At 39.9% G+C, this 26,059-nt stretch overlaps 2 protein-coding genes and 1 pseudogene across 6 annotated transcripts in view; 2 read left to right on the forward strand and 1 right to left on the reverse strand.

The window, feature by feature from the left end:
• LOC130868448 (endogenous retrovirus group K member 7 Gag polyprotein-like) overlaps window positions 1-175 on the reverse strand; it is a 21,969-nt gene extending 21,794 nt beyond the window's left edge. The window contains exon 1 of the mRNA XM_057760672.1: window positions 161-175. Within this exon, the coding sequence (XP_057616655.1) occupies window positions 161-175 (15 nt within the window). The remainder of the gene's footprint in view (window positions 1-160) is intronic.
• Zc3h12b (zinc finger CCCH-type containing 12B) overlaps window positions 1-26,059 on the forward strand; it is a 200,762-nt gene that overhangs the window by 135,583 nt on the left and 39,120 nt on the right. The gene's annotated exons all lie outside the window — the stretch shown is intronic.
• Window positions 11,914-12,263, forward strand: LOC130868449 (60S ribosomal protein L30-like; annotated as a pseudogene).

Raw genomic sequence — 26,059 nt, forward strand, 5'->3', positions numbered from 1 at the left:
CTTCCCATGTAGATTTGATCCATGCATGTCTCTCTTAGGGTCCTCATTGTTGTCTAGGTTCTCTGGGATTGTGATTTGTAGGCTGGTTTTCTTTGATTTATGTTTAAAAACCACTTATGAGTGAGTACATGTGATAATTGTCTTTCTGAGTCTGGATTACCTCACTCAAAATCATGTTTCCTAGTAAGTGTATTCTTTCAGTATTTGTCTTTAGTGACTGGCTCATCTATGTAATAGTTAGAGCTCATTCTATTGTCCAGACTGAATATTTTCCAGGTTGAATTAAATTTATTAAAATAATAGTGATGGTGACAATAACAGCAACAACAATAATAATGCAGACAATTCAGGCTTTGAAAATGGGACTCAATTAAGGCATAGAAATAATCAATAAAATTTAAAGTCAGATGAAAATGGACTTTCAAAAATACAAGAATCCAATCAGAAAATTGAGGGAAAAGACTTACAAGTATGAATGCATCAGAAAATAAAACAACAGAATAGAAGATTACGTAGAACAATTAGAATAATCAAAAATATGAAAAAATTAAAACACAAGAAAGGAATTTAAAGTAACTTCATGACATCATGAAAAGACCAAATGTATGAATTATGGGCATAGAAGGAGGAAAATACAAGGTCATGGTATAGAAAAGATCTTTAACAGTATTATAGAAAAAAAACCCTCCCCAAATTAAGGAAGACATAGCCATACAGATAGAAGAAGCATACAGACCACCAAATCGGATCAAAAAGGAAACTCCCCACATCATATAGTTAACATACTAACTATACAGAACAAATAAAGGGTGTCAAGCTGGGAGAGAAAAACTACAAGTCACATATATAAAGGACAACCCACTAAAATAATAGCTAAAAGAAGCATACAAACCATCAAATAGGAACCAAAAAGAAATTCCCCACATTATATTATAGTTAAAACTCTAACTATATAGAACAAATAGAGGGTGTTGAAATCTGGTAGGGAAAAAGTACAAGTCACATATAAAGGAAAACCCACTAAAATAATAGCTGACTTCTCAATAGACACTTTAAATGTCAGAAGAGCCTGTAACAATGTACCCCAAGATCCAGAAAAGACACAAATGCCAACATAGACTCCTTTACTCAACAAAACTTTATGTCATAGTTGAAAAAGAAAATAAAAACTTTCCATGATTTAAAAGGACTAAAATAATTAATGTTACCAAACCAACCCTACAGAAACCACTGGAAGCAATATTTTGAACCGGAAGGAAAAAACATACCCAAGAGAACACAAGTATAAAAAAGTAGCAATAAATATACTTCTTTTAATAATAACTTTTAATATAAGTAGCCTCAACTACCCACTGAAAAGGCACAGGTTAACTGAATGGATTAAGAAACAAAATTCATCTTCATGTTGCCTACTGAGACTTCATCTCACCTTCAGGGATAAATATCTCATTAGAGTGGAAGAACAGATGGAAAACGTGACCAGGAAATAAGCAGATATCACAATCCCAATATCTGGAAAAATAGTCTTCAAATGAAGTTTAATCAGATGTGGTAAAGAAGCACAATTCATTCTGACCAAGGAAGAAATACCAAAAATATATCATAATCCTAAGCATATATGCACCAAACTCTTGTATACCCAATTTCATTTAAAAAAAGTCATAGTACTGGGTTTCATGACACAGACAACCTATAATAGTAGGAAATTTAAATTTAGATGGCCTCCAATAGGCAGGCCATATAAGCAAAATGATAAACAAGAAATATCAGAATGAAGTGATATCATATGGACATAATAGATATCTACATAGTATTTCACACTTAACACAAAAATATATGTGTTCAACTCAACATCCAATTGATGTTTCTCTAAAATATATCACATATTGTGTCCTAAAACATAAGAATTTTCAACAAAAACAAAAATATTGAAATAACTTTGTGTGTTCTATCTGACTGCAATGCTGTAAAACTTTAAGTAAATGACAAAAGATATAATATAATTTCATAGAGACTAAACAACACACTATGAAATCATTGATTATTGTAACTCAAGAGACTAGCTTTCAAGGCTACACCCAGGGTTCAAAGGAAAGATCTACAGCGAAGCAAGGCTGAATTTAAGGTTTTTCTCTTTGAGGGGTACAGAATAATTTCACACACATGCTGTTCTTGGCACCCTCTTTATTATTCTGTGTATTTTTCTGTCTTCTAATTTTCTTCTAAGTTCTAATTCTTTCTAGTTCTCCTTTGTTTCAATTCTCTGTTTCAGTTCTCTCTAGTTCCAATTCCTTTTGGCTTCTTTGTTCTCCTAGCTTAAATAACATTTTTTTAACAGGACACTTGAGGCAATAGGAGAAAATGTTACAAGAGTTACATCTCATTGGTCAGCACATTCCTTGGGTAAACGATAAGGAACCAAGCCAGTCACCATGGCAACACAAGGTTTCAAGGTTCCAGATGTAAGATTGTAATCAGAGGCCAGGGGCACAGTGCCCAGTAATACGAGCAGCAGAGAAATCTGTACAGAGAATCAGGTCTTATCAGTGAAACTTGGCATATGAAGAATTGGCCTGATTTTTTTGGCTTGCTTTGTGTTAATAACCTTAGTCAACATCTGCAACACTGACCTTGTGCATATGTGTAAAGTTTTTAACTTAAGATCCATTTACAGAAACATTCAGTCTATTTTAAACTTTCTCTGAGGTTAAAAAAATGAGCTAATTCTGTATAGTTTGAGTAAAAGAAACAAAGCAGGCTTTTAAGTGTTTTGTTGTTTTTTTTTACAGTCCTCATGGGACAAGAGATCTAGCTATAAAGCATATCCTAGTATATTTTCTATCTATCAAAATTATACAGATAAATGAGAAGTCATCTTTGTGATCATCCACAGATATATGTGTCCATAAGACTGAGATGCAGTCATGAGATTACATATGCACATCATATGAGATTACACACTACAATGCAGGTATAGGGGAGATACCATAGCTACCTTTGCACATGTGAAATTACAGACATAAGCAACAGTTTCCAGAGTTGATGATCCAGTAGGTCTTCTTCAGACAGGATTCTCCTCCATCAGAGGATCGCTCCTCAGTAGATTGATATCTGAACACTAGCTGTCACCTGCTGCAACTCCCATGGCCTCCAACGGTTAATTGGTCAAAGATGAAATCAAGAAATATATTTTTTTTAATTCCAGGAATTTAGCTGGGCAGTGGTGGCGCACACCTTTAATCCCAGCACTCGGGAGGCAGGGGTAGGCGGATCTCTGTGAGTTTGTGGCCAACCTGGTCTATAACAACTAATTCCAAGACAGGTTCCAAAGCTATAGAGAAACCTTGTCTCTAAGAAAACAAACAAAAACAAAAAAATTCAAGAATTTAAGTGAAAATGAAAACATAAAACAACAAAATGTCTCAGATACACTAAAAATTCTCTAAAGAAAGATACCCATACCTCATACCACCAACATTTAAAAAAAAATCAGAAAAAAATGTAACGCAAGAGTTTGAAAAGGATAAAACAAAATCTAGTAAACATGAAGAAATAATGAAAATCAGATGTGGTGGTCTGATTGAGAATGGCCCCCATTGGCTCATATATTGGAATGTTTGGTCCACACTTGGTAGAACTCTTTGACAAGTATTAGGTGTGGCCTTGTTTGAGGTGGTATGTCAGTGAGAGTAGGCTTTAAGGTTTCTAAAGCCCAGGCCATTTCCAGTTTCTCTCCACCTTTTGGTTGTCTCAACATGTAAACTCTCAGCCTCTGTTCCAGTGCCATGCCTGCCTGCTGCCGTGCCTTTCACCGAGATAGTCATGGCTTTTTCTACCCTCTGGAACAATGAGCCCCAAATTGTATGTTTTCTTTTTTTTTTTTTCCTTTTTATTAATTTTTTATTCTTTTTTAATTAAAATTTCCACCTGCTCCCCGTTTCCCATTTCCCTCCCCTCCTCCCAAATATTGCCCCCTCCCCCCACTCCCCTCCCCCTATCCCCACTCCTCTTCTCCTCCCCCCACACCATTCCCCCTCCCTCTCGATACTGAAGAGCAGTCCAAATTCTCTGCCCTGCGGGAAGACGAAGGTCTTCTATCTACGTACAGGAAGGTGAGCGTCTAAACAGGCTAAGCTCCCACAAAGCCAGTTCATGTATTAGGATCGAAACCTAGTGCCATTGTCCTTGGCTTCTCTTCTGCCTTCATTGTCCGCCATGCTCAGAGAGTCCAGAATCAACCCATGCTTATTCAGTCCCAGACCAGCTGGCCTTGGTGGGCTCCCAATAAATCAGTTCCACTGTCACAGTGGGTGGGTGCATCCCTCGTGGCCCTGATTTCCTTGCTCATGTTCTCCCTCCTTCTGCTCCTCAATTGGACCTTAAGAGCTCAGACCGTTGCTCCAAATTGAGACTCTGTCTCTACCTCGATCCATCGCCAGATGAAGGTTCTAAGGTGATATGCAAGATATTCATCAGTATAGGATAGGGTCATTTCAGGTTCCCTCTCCTTAGTTGCCCAAGGTACCAGCTGGGAACATATTCCTGGACACCTGCGAACCCCTCAAGAGTCAAGTCTCTTGCCAACCCTAAGATGGCTCCCTTAGATAGGATATATACTTCGCTGCTCCCGTATCCTCCCTTCCTATATCCCAACCATCCCAATCCCCCGAGCTCCTCCCATCCTCCCCTTCTCATGTTTCTCATCCCATTTCCCCTTTGCCCCATGCCACCTCACCCGCAAGTTCCCAGTTTTTGCCCTGCAATCTTGTCTACTTCCCCTCTCCATGCGGATGACTATATGATTTTCTTTGGGTTCACTTTCTTATTTAACTTCTCTAGGATCACAAATTATATGCTTAATGTCTTTTATTTATGGCTAGAAACCGATTATGAGTGAGTACATCCCATGTTCCTCTTTTTGGGTCTGGGATACCTCACTCAGGATAGTGTTTTCTATTTCCATCCATTTGCACGCAGAATTCGAGAAGTCATTGTTTTTTACTGCTGAGTAGTACTCTAATATGTATATATTCCACATTTTCTTCATCCATTCCTCCATTGAAGGGCATCTAGGTTGTTTCCAGGTTTTGGCTATTACAAACAATGCTGCTATGAACATATTTGAACAGATACTTTTGTCATTTGATGGGGTATCTCTTGGGTATATTCCCAATAGTGGTATTACTGGATATTGGGGTAGGTTGATCCCAAATTTCCTGAGAAATCGCCACACTGATTTCCAAAGTGGCTGCACAAGTTTGCATTCCCACCAGCAATGAATGAGTGTGCCTCTTTCTCCACAACCTCGCCAGCAAAGGCTATCATTGGTGTTTTTGATTTTAGCCATTCTGACAGGTGTAAGATGGTATCTCAAAGTTGTTTTAATTTGCATTTCCCTTATTGCTAAGGAGGTTGAGCATGACCTTAAGTGTCTTTTGGCCATTTGACTTTCTTCTGTTGAGAATTCTCTGTTCAGATCAGTACCCCATTTTTTTATTGGGTTCATTAGCATTTTAAAGTCTAGTTTCTTGAGTTCTTTATATATTTTGGAGATCAGACCTTTGTCTGTTGCAGGGTTGGTGAAGATCTTCTCCCAGTCAGTGGGTTGCCTTTTTGTCTTAGCAACAGTGTCCTTTGCTTTACAGAAGCTACTCAGTTTCAGGAGGTCCCATTTATTCAATGTTGCCCTTAATGTCTGTGCTGCTGGGGATAAACGTAGGAAGTGATCTCCTGTACCCATATGTTGTAGAGTACTTCCCACTTTTTCTTCTATCAGGTTCAGTGTGTTCAGACTAATATTGAGGTCTTTAATCCATTTGGACTTGAGTTTTGTGCATGGTGATAGATATGGATCTATTTTCATTCTTCTACACGTTGACAACCAGTTTTGCCAGCACCATTTGTTGAAGATGCTCTCTTTTTTCCATTGAATACTTTTAGCTCCTTTATCAAAAATTAGGTGTTCATAAGTTTGTGGGTTAAAATCAGGGTCTTCTACTCGGTTCCATTGATCGACTTCTCTGTTTTTATGCCAATACCAAGCTGTTTTCAATACTGAGGCTCTGTAATAGAGTTTGAGGTCAGGGATGGTAATGCCTCCAGACGATCCTTTATTATATAAGATTGTTTTGGCTATCCTGGGTTTTTTGTTTCTCCATATAAAGTTGATTATTGTCCTCTCAAGATCTTTGAAGAATTTTGATGGGATTTTAATGGGGATTGCATTGACTCTATAAATTGCCCTTGGTAGAATTGCCATTTTTACTATGTTGATCCTCCCAATCCAAGAGCAAGGGAGATCCTTCCATTTTCTGGTATCCTCCTCAATTTCTTTCTTCATTGACTTAAAGTTCTTGTCAAACAGATCCTTTACTTCCTTGGTTAGAGTTACCCCAAGATATTTTATGCTATTTGTGGCTATCGTGAAGGGTGATGCTTCTCTGATTTCCATCTCTGCTTCCTTATCCTTTGTGTATAGGAGGGCAACTGATTTTTTGGAATTGATCTTGTATCCTGCAACGCTACTAAAGGTGTTTATCAGCTGAAGGAGTTCTTTGCTGGAGTTTTTGGGGTCGCTTATGTACACTATCATATCGTCTGCAAATAATGAAAGTTTAACTTCTTCTTTTCCAATTTGAATCCCTTTGATCCCCTTATGTTGTCTTATTGCTACTGCTAGAATTTCAAGCACTATATTAAAGAGGTATGGAGAGAGTGGACAACCTTGTCGTGTTCCTGATTTTAGTGGAATAGCTTTGAGTTTCTCTCCATTTAATTTGATGTTAGCTGACGGCTTGCTATAAATAGCTTTTATTATATTTAGGAACGACCCTTGTATTCCTAATCTAAGACCTTTATCATAAAGGGATGTTGAATTTTGTCAAATGCTTTTTCCGCATCTAATGAAATGATCATATGGTTTTTTTCTTTCAGATTATTTATATGATGGATTACATTGATAGATTTTCGTATGTTGAACCAGCCCTGCATCTCTGGGATAAAGCCTACTTGATCATAATGGATAATTTTTTCTAATGTGTTCTTGGATTCGGTTTGCCAGTATTTTATTGAGTATTTTTGCGTCGATGTTCATGAGTGAGATTGGCCTGTAGTTCTCTTTCTTGGTTGTGTCTTTGTGTGGTTTTGGTATCAGAGTAACTTCAGCTTCATAAAAGGAATTTGGCAATGACTTCTCTGTTTCAATATTGTGAAATACATTAAGGAGTATAGGTATTAGGTCTTCTTTGAAGTTCTGGTAGAATTCTGCATTAAAGCCGTCTGGACCTGGGCTTTTTTTGGTGGGGAGGTTTTTTATAACAACTTCTAATTCTTCGCGACTAACAGGTCTATTTAGATTGTTCACCTGGTCCTGGTTTAACTTTGGTATATGGTACTTATCTAAAAAAGTGTCCATTTCTTTTACATTTTCCAATTTTGTGGCATACAGGTTTTTGTAGTAAGATCTAATGATTCTCTGAATTTCGTCTGTGTCTGTGGTTATGTCTCCCTTTTCGTTTCTGATTTTGTTAATTTGCGTATTCTCTCTCCGCCGTTTGATTAGTTTGGATAGGGGTTTATCAATCTTATTGATTTTCTCCAAGAACCAGCTTTTTGTTTCATTGATTCTTTGGATTGTTTTCTGTGTTTCTGTTTTGTTGATTTCAGCCCTCAATTTGATTATTTCCAGTCTTCTACTTCTCCTAGGTGAATCTGCTTCTTTTCTTTCTAAAGCTTTAAGGTGGGCTATTAAGTCTCCAATGTGTGCTTTCTCTGTTTTCTTTAAGTGGGCACTTAATGCTATGAACTTTCCTCTTAGCACTGCTTTCATAGTGTCCCATAGGTTTGAGTATGTTGAGTCTTCGTTTTCATTGAATTCAAGAAAGACTTTAATTTCTTTCTTTATTTCTTCCTTGATCCAGGTGTGGTTCAGTAGTTGACTGTCCAGTTTCCATGAGTTCATAGGCTTTCTGGGGATAGCATTGTTGTTGAATTCTAACTTTAATCCGTGGTGATCTGATAAGACACAGGTGGTTACCGATATTTTTTTGTAACTGTGTAAGTTTGCTTTGTTACCGAGTATGTGGTCTATTTTCGAGAAGGTTCCATGAGCTGCAGAGAAGAAGGTATATTCTTTCTTATTTGAGTGGAATGTTCTATAGATGTCTGTTAAGTCCATTTGATTCATTACCTCCCTTAATCCTCTTATTTCTCTGTTAGGTTTCTGTCTGATTGACCTGTCCATTGGTGAGAGAGGAGTGTTGAAATCTCCTACTATTAGTGTGTGTGGTTTGATGACTGCCTTGAGTTTTAGTAACGTTTCTTTTACATAAGTGGGTGCTTTTATATTAGGGGCATAGATATTCAGGATTGAGACTTCATCCTGGTGAATTGTTCCTGTTATGAGTAAAAAATGTCCATCTCCATCTCTTTTGATTGATTTTAGTTTGAAGTCAACTTTCTTAGAAATTAGTATGGCCACACCTGCTTGTTTCTTAGGTCCGTTTGCTTGATAAACCTTTTCCCAGCCCTTTACTCTGAGTAGATGTCTGTCTTTGTGGTTGAGGTGTGTTTCTTGTAAGCAACAGAATGTTGGATCCTGTTTTCGTATCCAATCTCTTAGCCTGTGCCTCTTTATAGGTGAGTTGAGTCCATTGATATTAAGTGATATTAATGACCAGTGGTTGTTAACTCCGGTCATTTTTCCTTTCTTTCTTTCTTTCTTTTGGTAGTAGAGTTTGTGTGTTTCCCTTCTTCAAGTTGTGCTGGTGAAGGGTCATTAGATGTCTGAGTTATTGTGGGCATTGTTGGACTCCTTGGTTTGTGATTTTCCTTCAATTACTTTCTGAAGGGCTGGATTTGTGGCTACGTATTGTTTAAATTTGTTTTTATCCTGGAAAATTTTGTTTTCTCCATTTATAGTGAAGGAAAGCTTGGCTGGATATAGTAGTCTGGGCTTGCATCCATGGTCTCGTAGTTTCTGCAGTATATCTATCCAGGACCTTCTGGCTTTCATGGTTTCCATAGAGAAATCAGGTGTAAGTCTGATAGGTTTACCTTTATAGGTAACTTGACCTTTTTCCTTTGCAGCTCTTAATATTCTTTCTTTATTCTGTATGTTTTGTGTTTTGATTATTATATGACGAGGAGTTTTTTTTTTTTGATCCAGTCGATTTGGTGTTCTGTATGCTTCTTGGACCTTCAAAGGAATATCTTTCTTAAGGTTGGGAAAGTTTTCTTCTATAATTTTATTAAATATATTTTCTGGACCATTGAGCTGTAGATCTTCTCCTTCTTCTATCCCTATTATTCTTAGGTTTGGTCTTTTTATTGTGTCCCAGATTTCCTGAATGTTTTGTGATGAGAATTTGTTGGTTATGCTGTTTTCTTTGATGAGAGTGTTTATTTTCTCTATGGTATCTTCAGTGTCTGAGATTCTCTCTTCTATCTCTTGTAATCTGTTGGTGGTACTTGTCTCTGTAGTTCCTGTTCGTTTATTCAAATTTTCCATCTCCATCCTTCCCTCGGTTTGTGTTTTCTTTATTACTTCCACTTCATTCTTCAAGTCTTGAACCGTTTCCCTTACCTGTTTGATTACTTTTTCTTGTTTCTCTTGGTTTTCTTGGGTATCTTTGAGAGATTTATTCATTTCCTCTACCTTTTTGTTTGTAATCTCTAATTGGTTGTGGTAGTTTTTCACCTCCTGTTTAAGGTCCTCTATTATTTTCATAAAATTCACTTTTGAGTCGAATTCTTCTAATTCTTCTGGATTAGGGTGTACACTTCTCATTTCGGGATTCCTGGATCCTGGTGATGTCACGTTGCCTTTCAAGTTGTTGGGGGAATTCTTGCATTGGCGCCTGCCCATCTTTTCCTTCAAATGGAGCCAGGAGAGGCCTGATATCTTGGACCAGTCTTTGCTGTGACTAACTCTCTAGGTGTATCTCCTCAGTGTAGGGGCAGGAACCGTTCCCTTCCAGATGAACTCCTCAACACCAAAACATGGATGCGTGGTATTCCAATGACCCGCGTAAAGAAGGCCGAATGCAAGGTGTCGGGCGGGGTCGAGTAGAACACAGGCGACACTGCAGTACAAGCTGGAGGTGCCTGCGCTCCCTTTCGGGGGGGGGGTTGCTGAGGCCTGCCCGCTAGGCAGGCACTCACTGCTCTGGTTGGGTAGCCTTAGTGTAGGGGCGTTTGTGCTCTCTACTGGGACAGTCCGCCCCAGGATAGTACACACTCACCCGTCCCGATGAAACTTCTCGGCACCTACACAGGAACTCCTGGATGCCCCAATGAGCCAGGGACTAAGGGAAGTAGGGCGCAGGCAGAGCAGGTCCAGGAGATCACAGCAGAGACTGCAGCCCCAGCAGCGGGGGCCCGCTTTCCCTGGCGGGGACCTTGAGGCCTGCCCTCTAGTCAGGCACTCACTGCTCTGGGTTGGTAGCCTTAGTGAAAGGGCAGGAAACTGTTCCACAGTAAAGGACCTTGCAGACAAGGCAGGCTTGGGAGTGGGGTGGGGGGCGGGTGTGTAGGAAAGAAAGCCTTGCAGCAGGAGCTGGGGGGGGGGGCGTTTGTGCTCTCTACCGGGACAGTCCGCCCCAGGATAGCACACACTCACCCATCCCGATGGGACTTCTCAGCACCTATGCAGGGATTCCTGGTAGCCCCAATGAGCCAGGGACCAAGGGAAATAGGGGGCAGGGAGAGCAGGTCCAGGAGATCACAAGCAGAGACTGCAACCCCAGCAGCAGGGGCCTGCTTCCCCTGGTGGGGACCTTGAGGCCTGCCCTCTAGTCAGGCACTCCCTGGTCTGGGTTGGTAGCCTTAGTGAAAGGGCAGGAAACTGTTCCACAGCTAAGGACCTTGCAGACAAGGTAGGCTTGGGGGTGGGGGCGCTGGGGGAGGGGCGTTTGTGCTCTCTACCGGGACAGTCCGCCCCAGGATAGCACACACTCACCCGTCCCGATGAAACTTCTCGGCACCTACACAGGAACTCCTGGATGCCCCAATGAGCCAGGGACTAAGGGAAGTAGGGCGCAGGCAGAGCAGGTCCAGGAGATCACAGCAGAGACTGCAGCCCCAGCAGCGGGGGCCCGCTTTCCCTGGCGGGGACCTTGAGGCCTGCCCTCTAGTCAGGCACTCACTGCTCTGGGTTGGTAGCCTTAGTGAAAGGGCAGGAAACTGTTCCACAGTAAAGGACCTTGCAGACAAGGCAGGCTTGGGAGTGGGGTGGGGGGCGGGTGTGTAGGAAAGAAAGCCTTGCAGCAGGAGCTGGGGTGGGGGCGTTTGTGCTCTCTACCGGGACAGTCCGCCCCAGGATAGCACACACTCACCCATCCAGATGGGACTTCTCAGCACCTATCGTATGTTTTCTTTTATAAGTTGGCTTGGCCACAGTGTTTTTTTATTTTTTTATGAAAAGATAAAAGTACCTAAGACATGAGAGCATAAAATCACAAAATAGAAGCAAAGAAAACAATACAAGCAAGACAAAAAATTGAGTGACCCCTTAGTCTTTGGTCTTTTTTTTTTTTATTTTTATTCTTTTTTAATTAAAATTTCCACCTGCTCCCCATTTCCCATTTCCCTCCCCTCCTCCCAAATATTGCCCTCCCCCCACTTCCCTCCCCCTATCCCCACTCCTCTTCTCCTCCCCCCACTCCATTCCCCCTCCCTCTCGTTACTGAAGAGCAGTCCAAATTCCCTGCCCTGCGGGAAGACCAAGGTCCTTCTATCTACATCCAGAAAGGTGAGCGTGCAAACAGGCTAAGCTCCCACAAAGCCAGTTCATGTATTAGGATCGAAACCTAGTGCCATTGTCCTTGGCTTCTCATCAGTCTTCATTGACCGCGGTCTTTTGAGGAGAGGCAGGCTGGTCTTGGTTGGGAGCTATCTCACACCTAAAGCTGGAAGATGGACCTCTTTGCAAAGAAGATGAAAAAGTCTCTGGTGTTGATCAGCTCTAGGCTCCAACTTGTTATGAAAAGTGGAAAGTACGTGCTGGGATACAAACAAACTCTGCAGATAATCAGACAGGGTAAAGCGAAATTGGTTATCCTCACCAGCAACTGCCCAGCTTTCAGGAAATCTGAACTAGAATACTATACTAGGTTAGCTAAAACTGGTGCCCATCACTACAGTGGCAATAACACTGAATTGGGCACAGCGTGTAGAAACACTACAGAGTATGCATGCTGGCTATCATTGACCCAGGTGATTCTGATATTATTAGAAGCATGCCAGAACAGACTGGCGAAAGGTAAACCAGGAAAGTTTTCCTTTAATAAAACTTCAGCAGAGCTCCTTAAGAAAAAAAAAGAGAGAGAGAGAATAAAATTAACATAAGTAAGTATGAATAGGGAAACATTACTACAGATACCAGAGAAATTGAGAACATTATGAAGGAATACTTTAAAATCCTATACTCCATTAAGTTATTAAACTTAAAAGAAATGGATGAATTTCTAGATTCATCTAAACCATCAAAGTTAAAACAAGAAAAGATAACTTTCTGTTTGAAGCCCTGACAAAAAGCCTTACAGCTAAAAAGAAGACCAGGCCCAGACAGATTCACAGAAGAATTCTATCAGACTTTCAAAGAAGAACTACAAGCAATATTTCTTAAATTATTTTCTAAAAATTATAAACAGAAGGAGCATTTCCAAATTGCTTTTTAAAAAGTTGGCGTTACTTTAATACCCATATCAGGTGAAAATAAAATAAGAAATCAAACTGACTCCAGACTGACAGCTGGGGAACCTATCTAGGACTGAACTAGGCCCACTGAATGTGTAGAAAAGAAATCCATATAATTTAATCTAACAAAGGGTGTTTTATGTTGATATTTATTTTGTGTGTGTAAATGTTTTATTTGCATATATGTCTATGCCCTGTATGTGTACCTGGTGCCCTTAGAGGTCAGAAAAGGACATTTGATCCCTAGGAACTGGAGTTTTAGATGGCTGTTTGCTACCATGTGGATACTGGGATGTAAACCTAGGTCCTCTTTGGAAATAATAAATGTTCTTAAATATTGAACCATCTCTGTAGCCCCAAACAAAATTATTTTTAATATATAATATATAGAGATAATTTTGGTACCTGTGATGTTATTAAAAATGAAAAATATTATTTAACTTTGTTTCCTTTACAACCTGTTATGTATGAAAATCTTGATCAAAATCTATCCTTTTAACATTAAATTTTATGACTTAATCATTCTTTTATGACTCCAATCAGTGTTCTTTTGTATAGACAACACTTTAAGGTTTGATAATACATTTAATAGACTGAAAACTACTATTTGAAGAAGTTGTGAAAGTCTAGAGTATCTAAGTTTATATGGCAGTATGTATCTATCAGGCCTATTAAAGCATTCCCAAGGGCTGGAGAGATGGCTCAGAGCATAAGAGCACTGACTGCTCTTCCAGAGGTCCTGAGTTCAATCCCCAGCAACCACTTGGTGGCTCACAACCATCTGTAATGAAATCTGGTGCCCTCTTCTGGCCTACAAGTATACATGCAAGCAGAACACTGTATATGTAATAAATAAATAAATCTTTAAAAGAAGAATTTCCAAAATACTTGCAGTCCTATATACACACAGTTTATAATTACTTCACCAAAAATGTTTTTATTGTGTCAGGAAAAGGAAAAACATGAAACCACAGATTTTGTTACTAAGTTATTTATTCGGGGAAGTCTTAAGGACAAACTGAACACTGTCCCATGTTGTCTTAACATAAAATGGCCTATAAACAATTACATGAACATAATTATGAACACGCTTGACACATACTTTAATGTTAACAAAGTAAAAGTTCTTTTGTCTACCTTTGGAGAGAACTAGGTTAATGCTTGAGGAATCAGTGAAGCCACCTTTTACTTTTTTTTTTATCTGCCAGTCTTTTTCAATGAATACCCTCAATCCTGTAAGGTGGTCATGTCAGGAGGGGTTGGTCCCTTCTTTTAATCACCTTTCTGGTCTTCTTATAGTTAATGAAGTTTTTAATACAGTTTTTAAGCCTTGTGATTATGTTATTGTCATCCTATGTCTGTGAATCCCTTCAGGAGTGCTATAATCCTAAGCAATGGGATCATGATTTGGGGGATCAATATGCTTGGTAAATGTAATGCAAACTTAAACTGCATTCTAAGCAACAATTGATCAATGAACACCTCTTTGCCCCAGCCTACATCCCATTATGGCAGGGAAGAGGTTCTAGGCATTAAAACATCTTGGAGGGAGATTCGATGGGATACTGAGACATATCGTTGGGAATATAGTGTTTAGTAGAAAAGTTATTAACATTGTGGGCATGCAGATAAACAGATGGATAACAGGATGAAGAGGCTCTGAAGTGAAGAAATCTAGGCCCATATAGCTAAAGTGTGGACCTCTTCCAGAGGACGGGGATGGTTTCACAGCAAGAGCCACAGCAAGGCCTTCTGATTCAAGGCAGGGAAGAAAATAAGGAGCAGGATATGTGACCACCAATACTTTTTTGTAACCCCATTTTCCCTGGTGAGAGATCTGGGCACCTGGAAGTCTGTTATATACATTCACAGACAATATCTCAATAGGGTGATTATTGGCATCTCTCTATAAGTAGGGAAGGGCTGCTATAGGTTTGTGCCGTAAGCAGCAGCTGGATTCTAGCATTACGTTCTTACAGGCTACAGGATACCATAAACTAAGGAAAGGAAGAGAAAAAAGTTGTTCAAGTTCCCCCAGGGTATCATCATGACTTTCCCACCATTTCCAAATGCTCCAGGGAAACTGAAAATGGGGAGAAATGAATGTACTTTACCTCCTGGATTGTGACATCAATGGTTATATGTATGCTTCTGAATTCAGACAAGTACCCACTGAGATTTTCAGCTTCATGTCTTCTAAAACAAATGAATGGACTAGGGACATAATGACAGTTATAAAAATAAACAGTTTATTGTACAAGAGAAGGGACATTCTAAAGAATGGAAATAGGCTAAAGATCCAGCCAGGACAGGTTTGAGATTCAAAATCCCTACACATATCCCTTAAGTATCAGAACCCTTGATGGTTTGGTTACATAGCATTGTGTTCTCTGGGAGATGTTTAGGGATTTTTCTCAGTCATTGTGTCTTTTATTGGCTTGTAGCTCTATTGTGGAGGTGCATCCAGCCTTTCTGACGACTGACTTTTTTCATATTTACCTTGATGGATTTGTGTGTGTGCGTGTGTGTGTGTGTGTGTGTGTGTGCGCGCGCACACACACCTTACTCTCCTGTCACAGGTAAGAAAAAAATGAATCAAAGATTATCCACTTTGAATGTGTTGAGAGTTTTCCAAAAGCATTAGCGTCTGTTTCATGTGTCCTCATCACTCTGGAGTACTCAAGAAGCAAGAAGATTATTACGAAAAGTGATACACGGGAGCAGCATACATGTTTGAACAGGCCAGTTATTGAGAGTGAGTCTATACAGGCGGGCACAATGAATGTACCATATAGACTAGCACAAAGACTTCAGGGAAATTATTAAATAGAAGAATATTTTCCAAAGGGAAAATATAAATAGCTAGAAAGAGATACTAATGACATGAAAATATATGGAGTTGGTCATGATGATATGTGTCAGTTATCCCAGCACTCAGAAAAATTGTTAGTTCAAAGCCAGCCTGAGCTACAGAGAAAGACAATGTCTCACAAACATATAGTCAAAGTAATCATCATAAAAATGTTATAAGGGCTGGAGAGATGGCTCAGTAGTTAAGGGCACCACCTGCTCTTCCAAAGGTCCTGAGTTCAATTCCCAGCAACCACATGGTGGCTCACAATCATCTGTAATGAGATCTGTGCCCTCTTCTGGCCTGCAGGCAGAGTACTGAGAATACTGTATACATAATAAATAAATAAATCTTCTAAAAATGCTATAAAAGATTAAAAGAAAAAATAAATAGAGAATTTGAATGAAGATAGTGAAACAAAAAAGTACCAAACATATCCCTGACACCAGTGCTGCTTTTCCTAAGGGCCATAGAGGTGGCAGAATTATACCATAATTCCGTGCCAAGAAGAGCCTATGCCTATTCATCCTTCCTCAGCTAAACCATGCCTGAGAAATGGCATTCTGCTAGAAACTGCAAGAAAGGTGCCTGTGAAGCCTATTAAAAGCCAGCCTAGGTCTACTTCACTAAATATGCATGGTCAAAGCTATTACTGATGCTATTACAGTCAGCCCGGAATGAAAAGAAAATGATTTAGAAACAAGCTGATAGAAAATGTGATTCCACTACCATTGTGAGACAAGTGCTAAAAGCAGTGCCTAGAATGACAGTGCAATGCTTAAAGAATTAGCAGGTGGTTAATCATTCAATTAGATTCCTGTCGCAAGCAGTAAGCAGTTTATCCAATGCTCATTTCTGACTTTTCATAGGGCAATAAGAAAGAATATTTAAAGCGAATGACTGATAAACTTCTCTATACTAGACACTTTGAGTTAAATTACACCTTTTTTTCTATTAAGTACAAGTGGAGTAATGAAAGTGACCCGTCCACAATTATTTTTAATAGCTTAGAGATGTTAGACAGGAAAGTGAGGGAGATGATTGGTGAGTGTGAGTTAGAATAAAAATCACTAAGAAGTAAAAACTCCCCAAATGGCTAGCATTTTGTGTATTTGGTTTTATGTATCTTTTCTCAGATATGAAAGATAAAATCACTTAAAAATATATCCTGTTGAAATTAGTGTAATCAGAGGGAGGTGTGATTCTAAATTCAGTGGAGCCCAATTTAAAAATCAGTAAGTAGTATCATAGACTGTTATTCTGTAAGATATTTTCTTTGGTTTTATATCATATTTTTAAGCCAAATGTAAAGATTAAGACACCTTAGGGAGAATGGTAAAGAACATATTTAATTCATTTGTTACATAAGTGATCAATTCACTACTGACATGCTTAATTATACTCGGCCATGGAGTTCAATGTAAAAGATTCTGGCAAAATGTTCGAGACTACATGCAGGTTTCTAACATTTGAAAAATAGTTTGAGTTGTTATTCGTGGTCCTATAAACCAGTGGAAGCTAAATGGTCCATTCATATTATCTTGTTATTCACTATTAAGTGTAAAAGAGAATGTTTCACTGTGGGAGATGATGCTCATGAAAAGTTAGCCCTAGAAATGGAAAGGTAGCTCACACTTAATACCACGCATGGTTCTTTAGAGTTCAGTTCCCAGAACCCATGCCTGGCAGCTAACAACTGCCAGTAATTGCAATGCAAAAGGATCAAACACTCTTTCCTTACCTCTGTAGGCATCTGTCCTCATGTGCACATAGCACACGCACATACACATGCACACACACACATGCACAAACATACATGCACACACACATGCACATGTGTGATTAAAAATAAAAAAATGTTTTTTTATTCTTTTTTAATTAAAATTTCCAACTGCTCCCCGTTTCCCATTTCCCTCCCCCTCCTCCCACATATTGCCCCCTCCCCCCGCTCCCCTCCCCCTATCCCCACTCCACTTCTCCTCCCCCTAGTCCACTCCCCCTCCCTCTCGATACTGAAGAGCAGTCCAAATTCCCTGCTCTACAGGAAGACCAAGGTCCTCCCACTTCTATCTAGGTCCAGGAAGGTGAGCATCCAAACAGGCTACGCTCCCACAAAGCCAGTTCATGTATTAGGATCGAAACCTAGTGCCATTGTCCTTGGCTTCTCATCAGCCTTCATTGTCCGCCTTGTTCAGAGAGTCCAGTTTCAACCCATGCTTATTCAGTCCCAGTCCAGCTGGCCTTGGAGAGCTCCCAATAGATCAGTTCCACTGTCACTGTGGGTGGGTGCACGCCTTGTGGTCCTGATTTCCTTGCTCATGTTCTCCCTCCTTCTGCTCCTCATTTGGACCTTAAGAGCTCAGACGGTTGATCCAAATTGGGTCTCTGTCTCTCTCTCGATCCATCGCCAGATGAAAGTTCCTGTGCCATTCTCCTTGGCCTCTCGTCAGCTCTCATTGTCCACCACATTCAGAGAGTCCGGTTTTATCCCAGGTTTTTTTCAGTAGCAGTCCAGCTGGCCTTGGTGAGCTCCCAATAGATCGGCCCCCCTGTCTCAGCGGTTGGGTGCACCCCTCATGGTCCTGACTTCCTTGTTCATGTTCTCTCTCCTTCTGCTCCTCATTATAACCTTGGGAGCTCAGTCCGGTGCTCCAGTGTGGGTCTCTGTCTCTATCTCCATCCATCGCTAGATGAAGGTTCTATGGCGATATGCAAGATATTCATCAGTATGATTATAGGATAGGTTCATTTCAGGTTCCCTATCCTCAGGTGCCCCAATGAACTAACTGGGGACATTGCCCTGGGCATCTGGTAGCCATTCCAGGTTCAAGTCTCTTGCCAACCCTTAGGTGGCTCCCTTAACTAAGGTATGAGTTTCCCTGCTCCCCAATCCAACCTTCCTTTAACCCCAATCACCCCGATTCCCCCAGTTCCCCTCATCCTCTCCTTCACACTTTTCTCTCCCCATCTCCCCTCATCCCCATCCCACCCCACCCCCCAAGATTCCCATTTTTTGCCCATCAATCTTGTCTATTTCCCATAGCTGGGAGGATATCTATATGTTTTTCCTTGGGTTTACCCTCTTGTTTAGCTTCTTTAGGATCACAAATTATAGACTCAGTGGCCCCTATCCATGGCTAGAAACCAATTATGAGTGAGTACATCCCATGATCTTCTTTTTGGGTCTGGGTTACCTCACTCAGGATCGTATTTTCTATTTCCATCCATTTGCATGCAAAATTCGAGAAGTCATTGTTTTTTACCGCAGAGTAGTACTCTAATGTATATATATATTCCACACTTTCTTCATCCATTCTTCTATTGAAGGGCATCTAGGTTGCTTCCAGGTTCTGGCTATTACAAATAATGCTGCTATGAACATAGTTGGACAAATGCTTTTGTCATATGATAGGGCATCTCTTGGGTATATTCCCAAGAGTGCTATTGCTGGGTCCAGGGGTAGGTTGATCCCAATTTTTCTGAGAAACCGCCACACTGATTTCCAAAGTGGTTGCACAAGTTTGCAGTCCCACCAGCAATGGATGAGGGTACCCCTTTCTCCACAACCTCTCCAGCAAAGGCTATCCTTGGTGTTTTTGATTTTAGCCATTCTGACAGGTGTAAGATGATATCTCAAGGTTGTTTTGATTTGCATTTCTCTGATCGCTAAGGAGGTTGAGCATGACCTTAAGTATCTTTTGGCCATTTTAACTTCTTCTGATGAGAATTCTCTGTTCAGTTCAGTGCCCCATTTTTTAATTGGGTTAATTATCCTTTTAAAGTCTAGTTTCTTGAGTTCTTTATATATTTTGGAGATCAGACCTTTGTCTGTAGCGGGGTTGGTGAAGATCTTCTCCCAGTCAGTAGGCTGCCTTTTTGTCTTAATGACAGTGTCCTTTGCTTTACAGAAGCTTCTCAGTTTCAGGAGGTCCCATTTATTCAATGTTGCCCTTAATGTCTGTGCTGCTGGGGTTATACATAGGAAGCGATCTCCTGTGAAAAAAAATGTTTTTTAAAGAGCCTTACTATCAAGTGAGTGTTTACTAGTATTGAAAGATATCGAGCCGGGTGGTGGTGGCGCACGCCTTTAATCCCAGCACTTGGGAGGCAGAGGCAGGCGGATCTCTGTGAGTTCGAGACCAGCCTGGTCTACAAGAGCTAGTTCCAGGACAGGCTCCAAAACCACAGAGAAACCCTGTCTCGAAAAACCAAAAAAAAAAAAAAAAAAAGAAAGAAAGAAAGATATCGAATTCAAATGCATTCATGATTTGTACGTGCTACGGAGGCTACCCCATCAACACTATCAAAAAATACTATCCTGAATCATATTTCTATAATAACACAACAAAGAAACTTTCATATACAAGGAGAAAATACTATGAGCATATGTATCAAAAGGTATTAATGTTAATACTCGCAGGAATTAGTTTTCTAACCACAGTTGAACTGTTTTTAGCACTCTGACAATTGCTGACATACTAAATAATCATTAATATGGATAACGAGATGTCTACTGTCATTATTGTCACAAATAATGTAGCTGAAGCAAAAAATATCAGTTAAGTACACAAAAATCTTTGGAATTTTGTCAGTTAGTCAGAGTAGAAAAAAAGAATTCAAAAGACTTTTTATTTATTAGATTTAAAAAAAAAAACAATCCAAGTTCCTACTCTCTCTCCTCCTCCCATTCCCTCCACACATCTGCACACCCCACTCCCCATCCACTCCTCAGAGAGGGCAAGGCACATTGCTTTGGGGAAGGTCCAAGGCCCTCGCTACTATATCTAGGCTGAGCAAGGTATACATCCAAAGAGAATAGGTTTCCAAAAGCCAGTACATGCAGTAGGATAAATCCTGGTGCCACTGCCAGTGGCCCCTCAGTCTGCCCCAGCCATGCAACTGTCAACCACATTCAGAGGGTCTAGTTTGGTCTTATGCTTGTTCCTTCCCAGTCCAGCTGGAGTTGATGAGCTCCTATTAGCTCAGGTAGACTGTTTCAGTGCGTGAACCCATCATGGTCTTGACCTCTTTGCTCATATTCTCATTCCTCCCACTCTTCAACTGGACTTTGGGAGCTCAGTCCACTGCTCCGATGCGGGTCTCTGCCTCTGTTTATATCAGTTGCTGGATGAAGGTTCTATGGCGATATTTAAGATATTCATCAGTCTGACCACAGGGCAAATCAAGATCTCCTCTATTACTTAGGGTCTTAGCTGGGGTCATCCTTGTGGATTTCTCTAGAGCCAGGTTTCTGCTAACCCTACAATTGCTCCCTCAATCAAGCTTTCTCTTTCCTTGTTCTCATCTCTGTCCTTCCTCCATCTCGATTATCCCATTCCCTCAAGTTCTCCTCAACCCTCCCCTTCTTCCCTCCTTTTCCAGGACCTGAAAATAACCTAGATACCCCTCAACCGAAGATTGGATAAAGAAAGTGTGGCACATCTACACATTAGAGTACTACTCAGTGGAAAAAAAATGACATCTTGAACTTTGTATGTAAATGGATGGAAATAGAAAACACTGTCTTGAGTGGCAACCCAGACCCAAAAAGATGAATATGGTATGTACTCACTCATTAGTGGATTCTAGCCGTAAACAAAGGACATTGAGCCTATAGTTCATGATCCTAGAGAAGCTAAGTAATAAGGTGAACCCAAAGAAAAACATATATAGACCCACCTGAAAATTGGAAACAGACAAGATCGCCTGACAAAATTGGGAGCATGGGGGTGGGGGAAGAAGGCAGGGTGGAAGGGGAAGAGAAGGGGAGAAAGGGAGGTTTGAGGAGAACTCAGAAAACTTTTAAAGCCAAAAGCAAATATGGACCATCATCAAACGAATCAGCGTGTGTAGTGTGGAATTTCACAAAGGGACGACAAAAAGAAAGATGTAGAAAAGTTATTTAAGGAAACAGTACGTAAAAGTTCACAATTCTGAGGAAGAAGAAGGACGTCCTGATCGTCCTGATCTAAGAAGGATAACTGATCAAAAATGAGATGAATTAAAAGAAATTTACACAGCAGCCATATTTAAATTCTTTATTTTTTTTAAATAAAATAATCCTACATCATTTTCCATTCCTTTCCTCCTTCCAACTCCTCCCATTTAACCTGCCTTGTTCTTTTCCAGTTCATGGCTTCTTTTTCTTTAATTATTATAACTAACACAGTCATGTTTTAGTTAAATGATTAAAATTCAAGAGCAAAGAAAGAATTTTGAAAACAGTGAAAGTGACTTTTCACATAAAAAGGAACTCATAAAACTATCACTTTCTTAGAACAAATCTTCAAAACATAAGGGAGTAGGATGATCTACTTAAAATACTTAAATAAAAAAAAACTACTGAACAAGAATGTTATGCCTACCATGGCTTCAAAATGACAAAGATTGTCCCTTGCAATCAAAAGTTGAAGGACATCATCACCTTGCCTTTCAAGAAACACCATAGGGCAGTATTTTGAATTAAAAGGATACAAAACAGCAATATGACTGAATACAAATATAGAAAAGTAAATATATAGACTAACAAGGAATAGTACTATAATATTTTTCAGTCATCTTTTGTTATTTTTATTTTTTTATTCATTTTACATACCAACCATAGTTCCCTCTCTGTCCCCTCCTTCTGCTGCCCCACCTCCCCTCCAACCCACCCCCACCCACTCCTCAAAAAGGATAAGGCCTCCCATGGGGAGTCAGCAAAGCCTGGCACATTAAGATGAGGCAGGACCAAGCCCCTCCCCCCACACCAAGGTCGAGCAATGTATCCCACAATAGGGAATGGGCTCCAAAAAGACAGCTCATACACCACGGATAGATCCTAGTTCCACTGCCAGGGGCCCCTCAAAAAGAACAAACTACACATCTGTCACCCAGATGCAGATGGCCTGCTTCACTCCCATGCAGGTTCCACCACTGTCAGTGTAGAGTCCATTAGTTTCCACAAGCTTGGGTCAGCTGTCTCCGTGGGTTTCCCCATCATGATCTTGATACATCCCCCCACCTTGCTCACATAATCCCTCCTCCCTCTCTTGGACTGGACTCCCAGAGCTTGGCCTGGTGTTTGGCTATGGATCTGCTTCCATCAGTTACTGGATGAAGGTTCTATAATGACAGTTAGGGTAGTCACCAATCTGATTACAAAAGAAGGGCAGTTCAGGCACCCTCTCCACTATTGCTAGGAGTCTTAGCTGGGGTCATCCTTGTGGATTCCTGGGAATTTCCCTAGTATCAGGTTTTTCCCTACCCCGTAATGGCTCCCTCTCTGTCCTTCCCCCATTCCCACTCGACTATCCCATTCCCTCATGTTCTCATCCCTCCAACCCCTCCCTTCTACTGCTCCCCTACCCCCAGTTTACCCAGGAGATCTCATCTATTTCCCCTTCCCAGGGAGGTCAATGCATCCAGGTCCTATTTGTTACCTAGCTTCTCTGGAGCTGTGGACTGTAATCTGGTTATCCTTTGCTTTACATCTAGTATGCACTTATGAGTGAGCATATACAGTGTTTGTCTTTCTGGGTCTGGGTTACCTCACTCAGGATGATTTTTTTCTAGTTCCATCCATTTGCCTGCAAATTTCATGATGCTATTGTTCTTTACAGCTGAGAGTAACACTCCATTGTATAAATGCATCACCTTTTCTTTATCCATTCCTTAGTTGGAGGCATCTGAGTTGTTTCCAGGTTCTGACAATTACAAATAAGGCTGCTATAAACATTTCTTGTGGTACGATTGTGCATCCTTTGGTATCAGGGCCTTGAGTACTAGCCTCGGTACTCACTAAGGGCTCAGAATTGGATGTCTATGGCAGGTGAGGATCTGAGGGTAAAATGATTAACTCATGTACGTTACCTCTGTGTGTTCTTTATTTTTGGGGTAAGGGGCAAAAGTGAAGTGAAGAGGCGCAGAGAAGAAGGAGGAGGAGGAGGAGGAGGAGGAGGAAGAAGAAGAAGAAGAAGAAGAAGAAGAAGAAGAAGAAGAAGAAGAAGAAGAAGAAGAAGAAGAAGAAGAAGAAGAAGAACAAAGAAGAACAAAGAAGAACAAAGAAGAACAAAGAAGAACAAAGAAAGAAGGAGAGTAAAGAGAAGAAGTAGAAGAAGTAGCAAAGAGAAGAAAAGCTATAAGGAGAATACAGTGATCTCCACAAGGTTTCTAGTTTTTTACAGATGTAGTTGGAAAATTTCATAGGCAAGAACAATGATAATATGCATATCAAAATCACAAAAAAGGACAGGTAGAACCTGACAAAGCTGTACTCCAGAACAGGTGGCCCAATCCAAGAAAGAGCCAATATTCAAAGGGAAATAACTGACTTTCCAAACCATTAGATAAAGTTATTAAACATCCCTGAATCCTAAATTCACCCATTTTCCTCATCTAACCTCTTTGGTGATAACCAGTTTTGGGGATGCCTAGATTTGTGTTTGTTAGCAAAGGTGGGGCATGCTGCCTTCCTGCTCAGTGCCTGTCTTGTCTGCTATAGAAATCTCTACGTGTCTGTTAGCAGGTAGTTTTGTGTGACTGACTCTATGTAAATTTGACTGTTAGAACAAAGAGTAAATATTATCGCTCTAAGGCCTCATGAAGTGGGGGAATGGAGCAAGGTCATTCCACTGCCTGTGCAGAAGTTACACTGCAAAAGTGTTTGGGAGAATGAATTCCATTTTGAAGGGAAAAATCATGGCTTCACAGGGTTTTTACAGATATGACAGTGACTTTTCCAAAAGACAAATGTTCCTGCAGCTCTGAAAAACAGGTTGTCCCATAAATTGTACACTCGTGGGTCTGCCTTAATCAATCTGTCAACTGTACATTTACTGTATAGTCTTGTGGGCTCCAACACTTTGGGTATATGCCCAAGAGTAATATTGCTGGGCCTTGAGAAGTTTGATTCCCAGTTCTCTGAGAAATCGCCATACTAATTTCCAAAGTAACTGTTCAAATTTGTATTTCCATCAGCAGTGGAGGAGTGTCCCCCATACTTCACATCATCTTCAACATAAGCTGTCACCAGTGTTTTTGATCTTAGCCATTCTGACAGGTATCTCAGAGTCATTTTGATTTGCATTTCCCTGATGACTAAGGATGTTGAGCAATTCCTTAAATGTCTTTCAGCCATTTGAGATTCTTCTGTTGAGAATTTCCTGTTTAGCTCTGTACCCCATTTTTAATAGGATTATTTGATACTTTGATGTCTAGTTTTTGAATTTGAATGTAAAGGTATAAAGATAAAACTTACTTAAAATAACTATTCATTAAAGATGTATATGATATACAATGAAAACTATGAATCATGATGCAATTTTTACAGGTAAGTAAAAGTTGAATTATCATACATCTAAACTAAAGTTGATGTCAGCATAAAAATAGACACCCAAAGCTTGTTTAATATGAACCTTATGGTAACCACAAAAAATACTAATAAAAGTACAAACAAAAAATAAAACATGCCAAAAATCAGTCAAAAATGAATGTGGCCAATAGAAGGAAAGCAAGAACTAAATGACTGTGAGAAAGACAGAAAATTGTTTATCAACAATTATTTTAAATACAAATGGATTAAGACCCCAAATCAAAACATGCCTAATTACTTCATTACTTAAGAACAAAATTTAACAACCAACTCCCAAAAGACACTTTCTTTAAATATAAGGATAAAATAGACTAAACATGAAAAAGTAGAAATATGTTCCTTTCAAATTATTACGGATATATCAGGTAAAATAGACTTTGAATGATACAAAGAAGCAAATGACAACAAAGTACCATTATATAATATGTCAGTTTACCATAGAGATGTAACTATCATAAATCTGTATGTATCTACCATTTGAGCACCAAACACATTAAGTGAATATAACAGAATTATAAATTACCATAGAAACAGAATAATAGTTGTATACTTTTGTTTTCCATTTTCAAAGTAGATAGATTATCCATACAGGAGAATCATAGCACAGCATTGGATTCAGGTTGTGTTTATAAATCAAATACATAAAACTTAAAGAACATTCTACTAAATAAGAGGGTCTATTTTCTCATTAAATACACGTAGAAATTTTTCCAAGATTCATTATATGTAAGACACAAAACAAGGCTTACAAACTTTAAGAATGCTGACCTATAAATGAGTGTGGTGGTTTGAATAAAAATGACCCCCATAGGCCTATAGGTAGTGGCACTATTAAAAGGTGTAACCTTGTTGGAGTAGGTGTGACTTTATTGAAGGAAGTTCTCACTGGGAGTGGGCTTTGACATTTCAGAAGCTCAAGACAGGCCTAGTGGCTTACTGTCTCATCCTGCTGCCTGCAGATGCAGATGTAGAACTCTCAGCTACCTCTCCAGCACCATGCCTGCCTGCATGCCACCATACTTCCTATAATGATGCTAATGGACTAAACCTCTAAACTATAAGTGAGCCCCAATTAAATATTTCCTTTAAGACTTGTATGATCATAGTGTCTCCATAGCAATAAAAACCCTAACTAAGGCAATGAATAACAGAAGAAATTT

The sequence above is a fragment of the Chionomys nivalis genome, chromosome X (genome assembly GCF_950005125.1).
Source record: "Chionomys nivalis chromosome X, mChiNiv1.1, whole genome shotgun sequence".
NCBI classification, from domain to species: Eukaryota; Metazoa; Chordata; class Mammalia; order Rodentia; family Cricetidae; genus Chionomys; species Chionomys nivalis.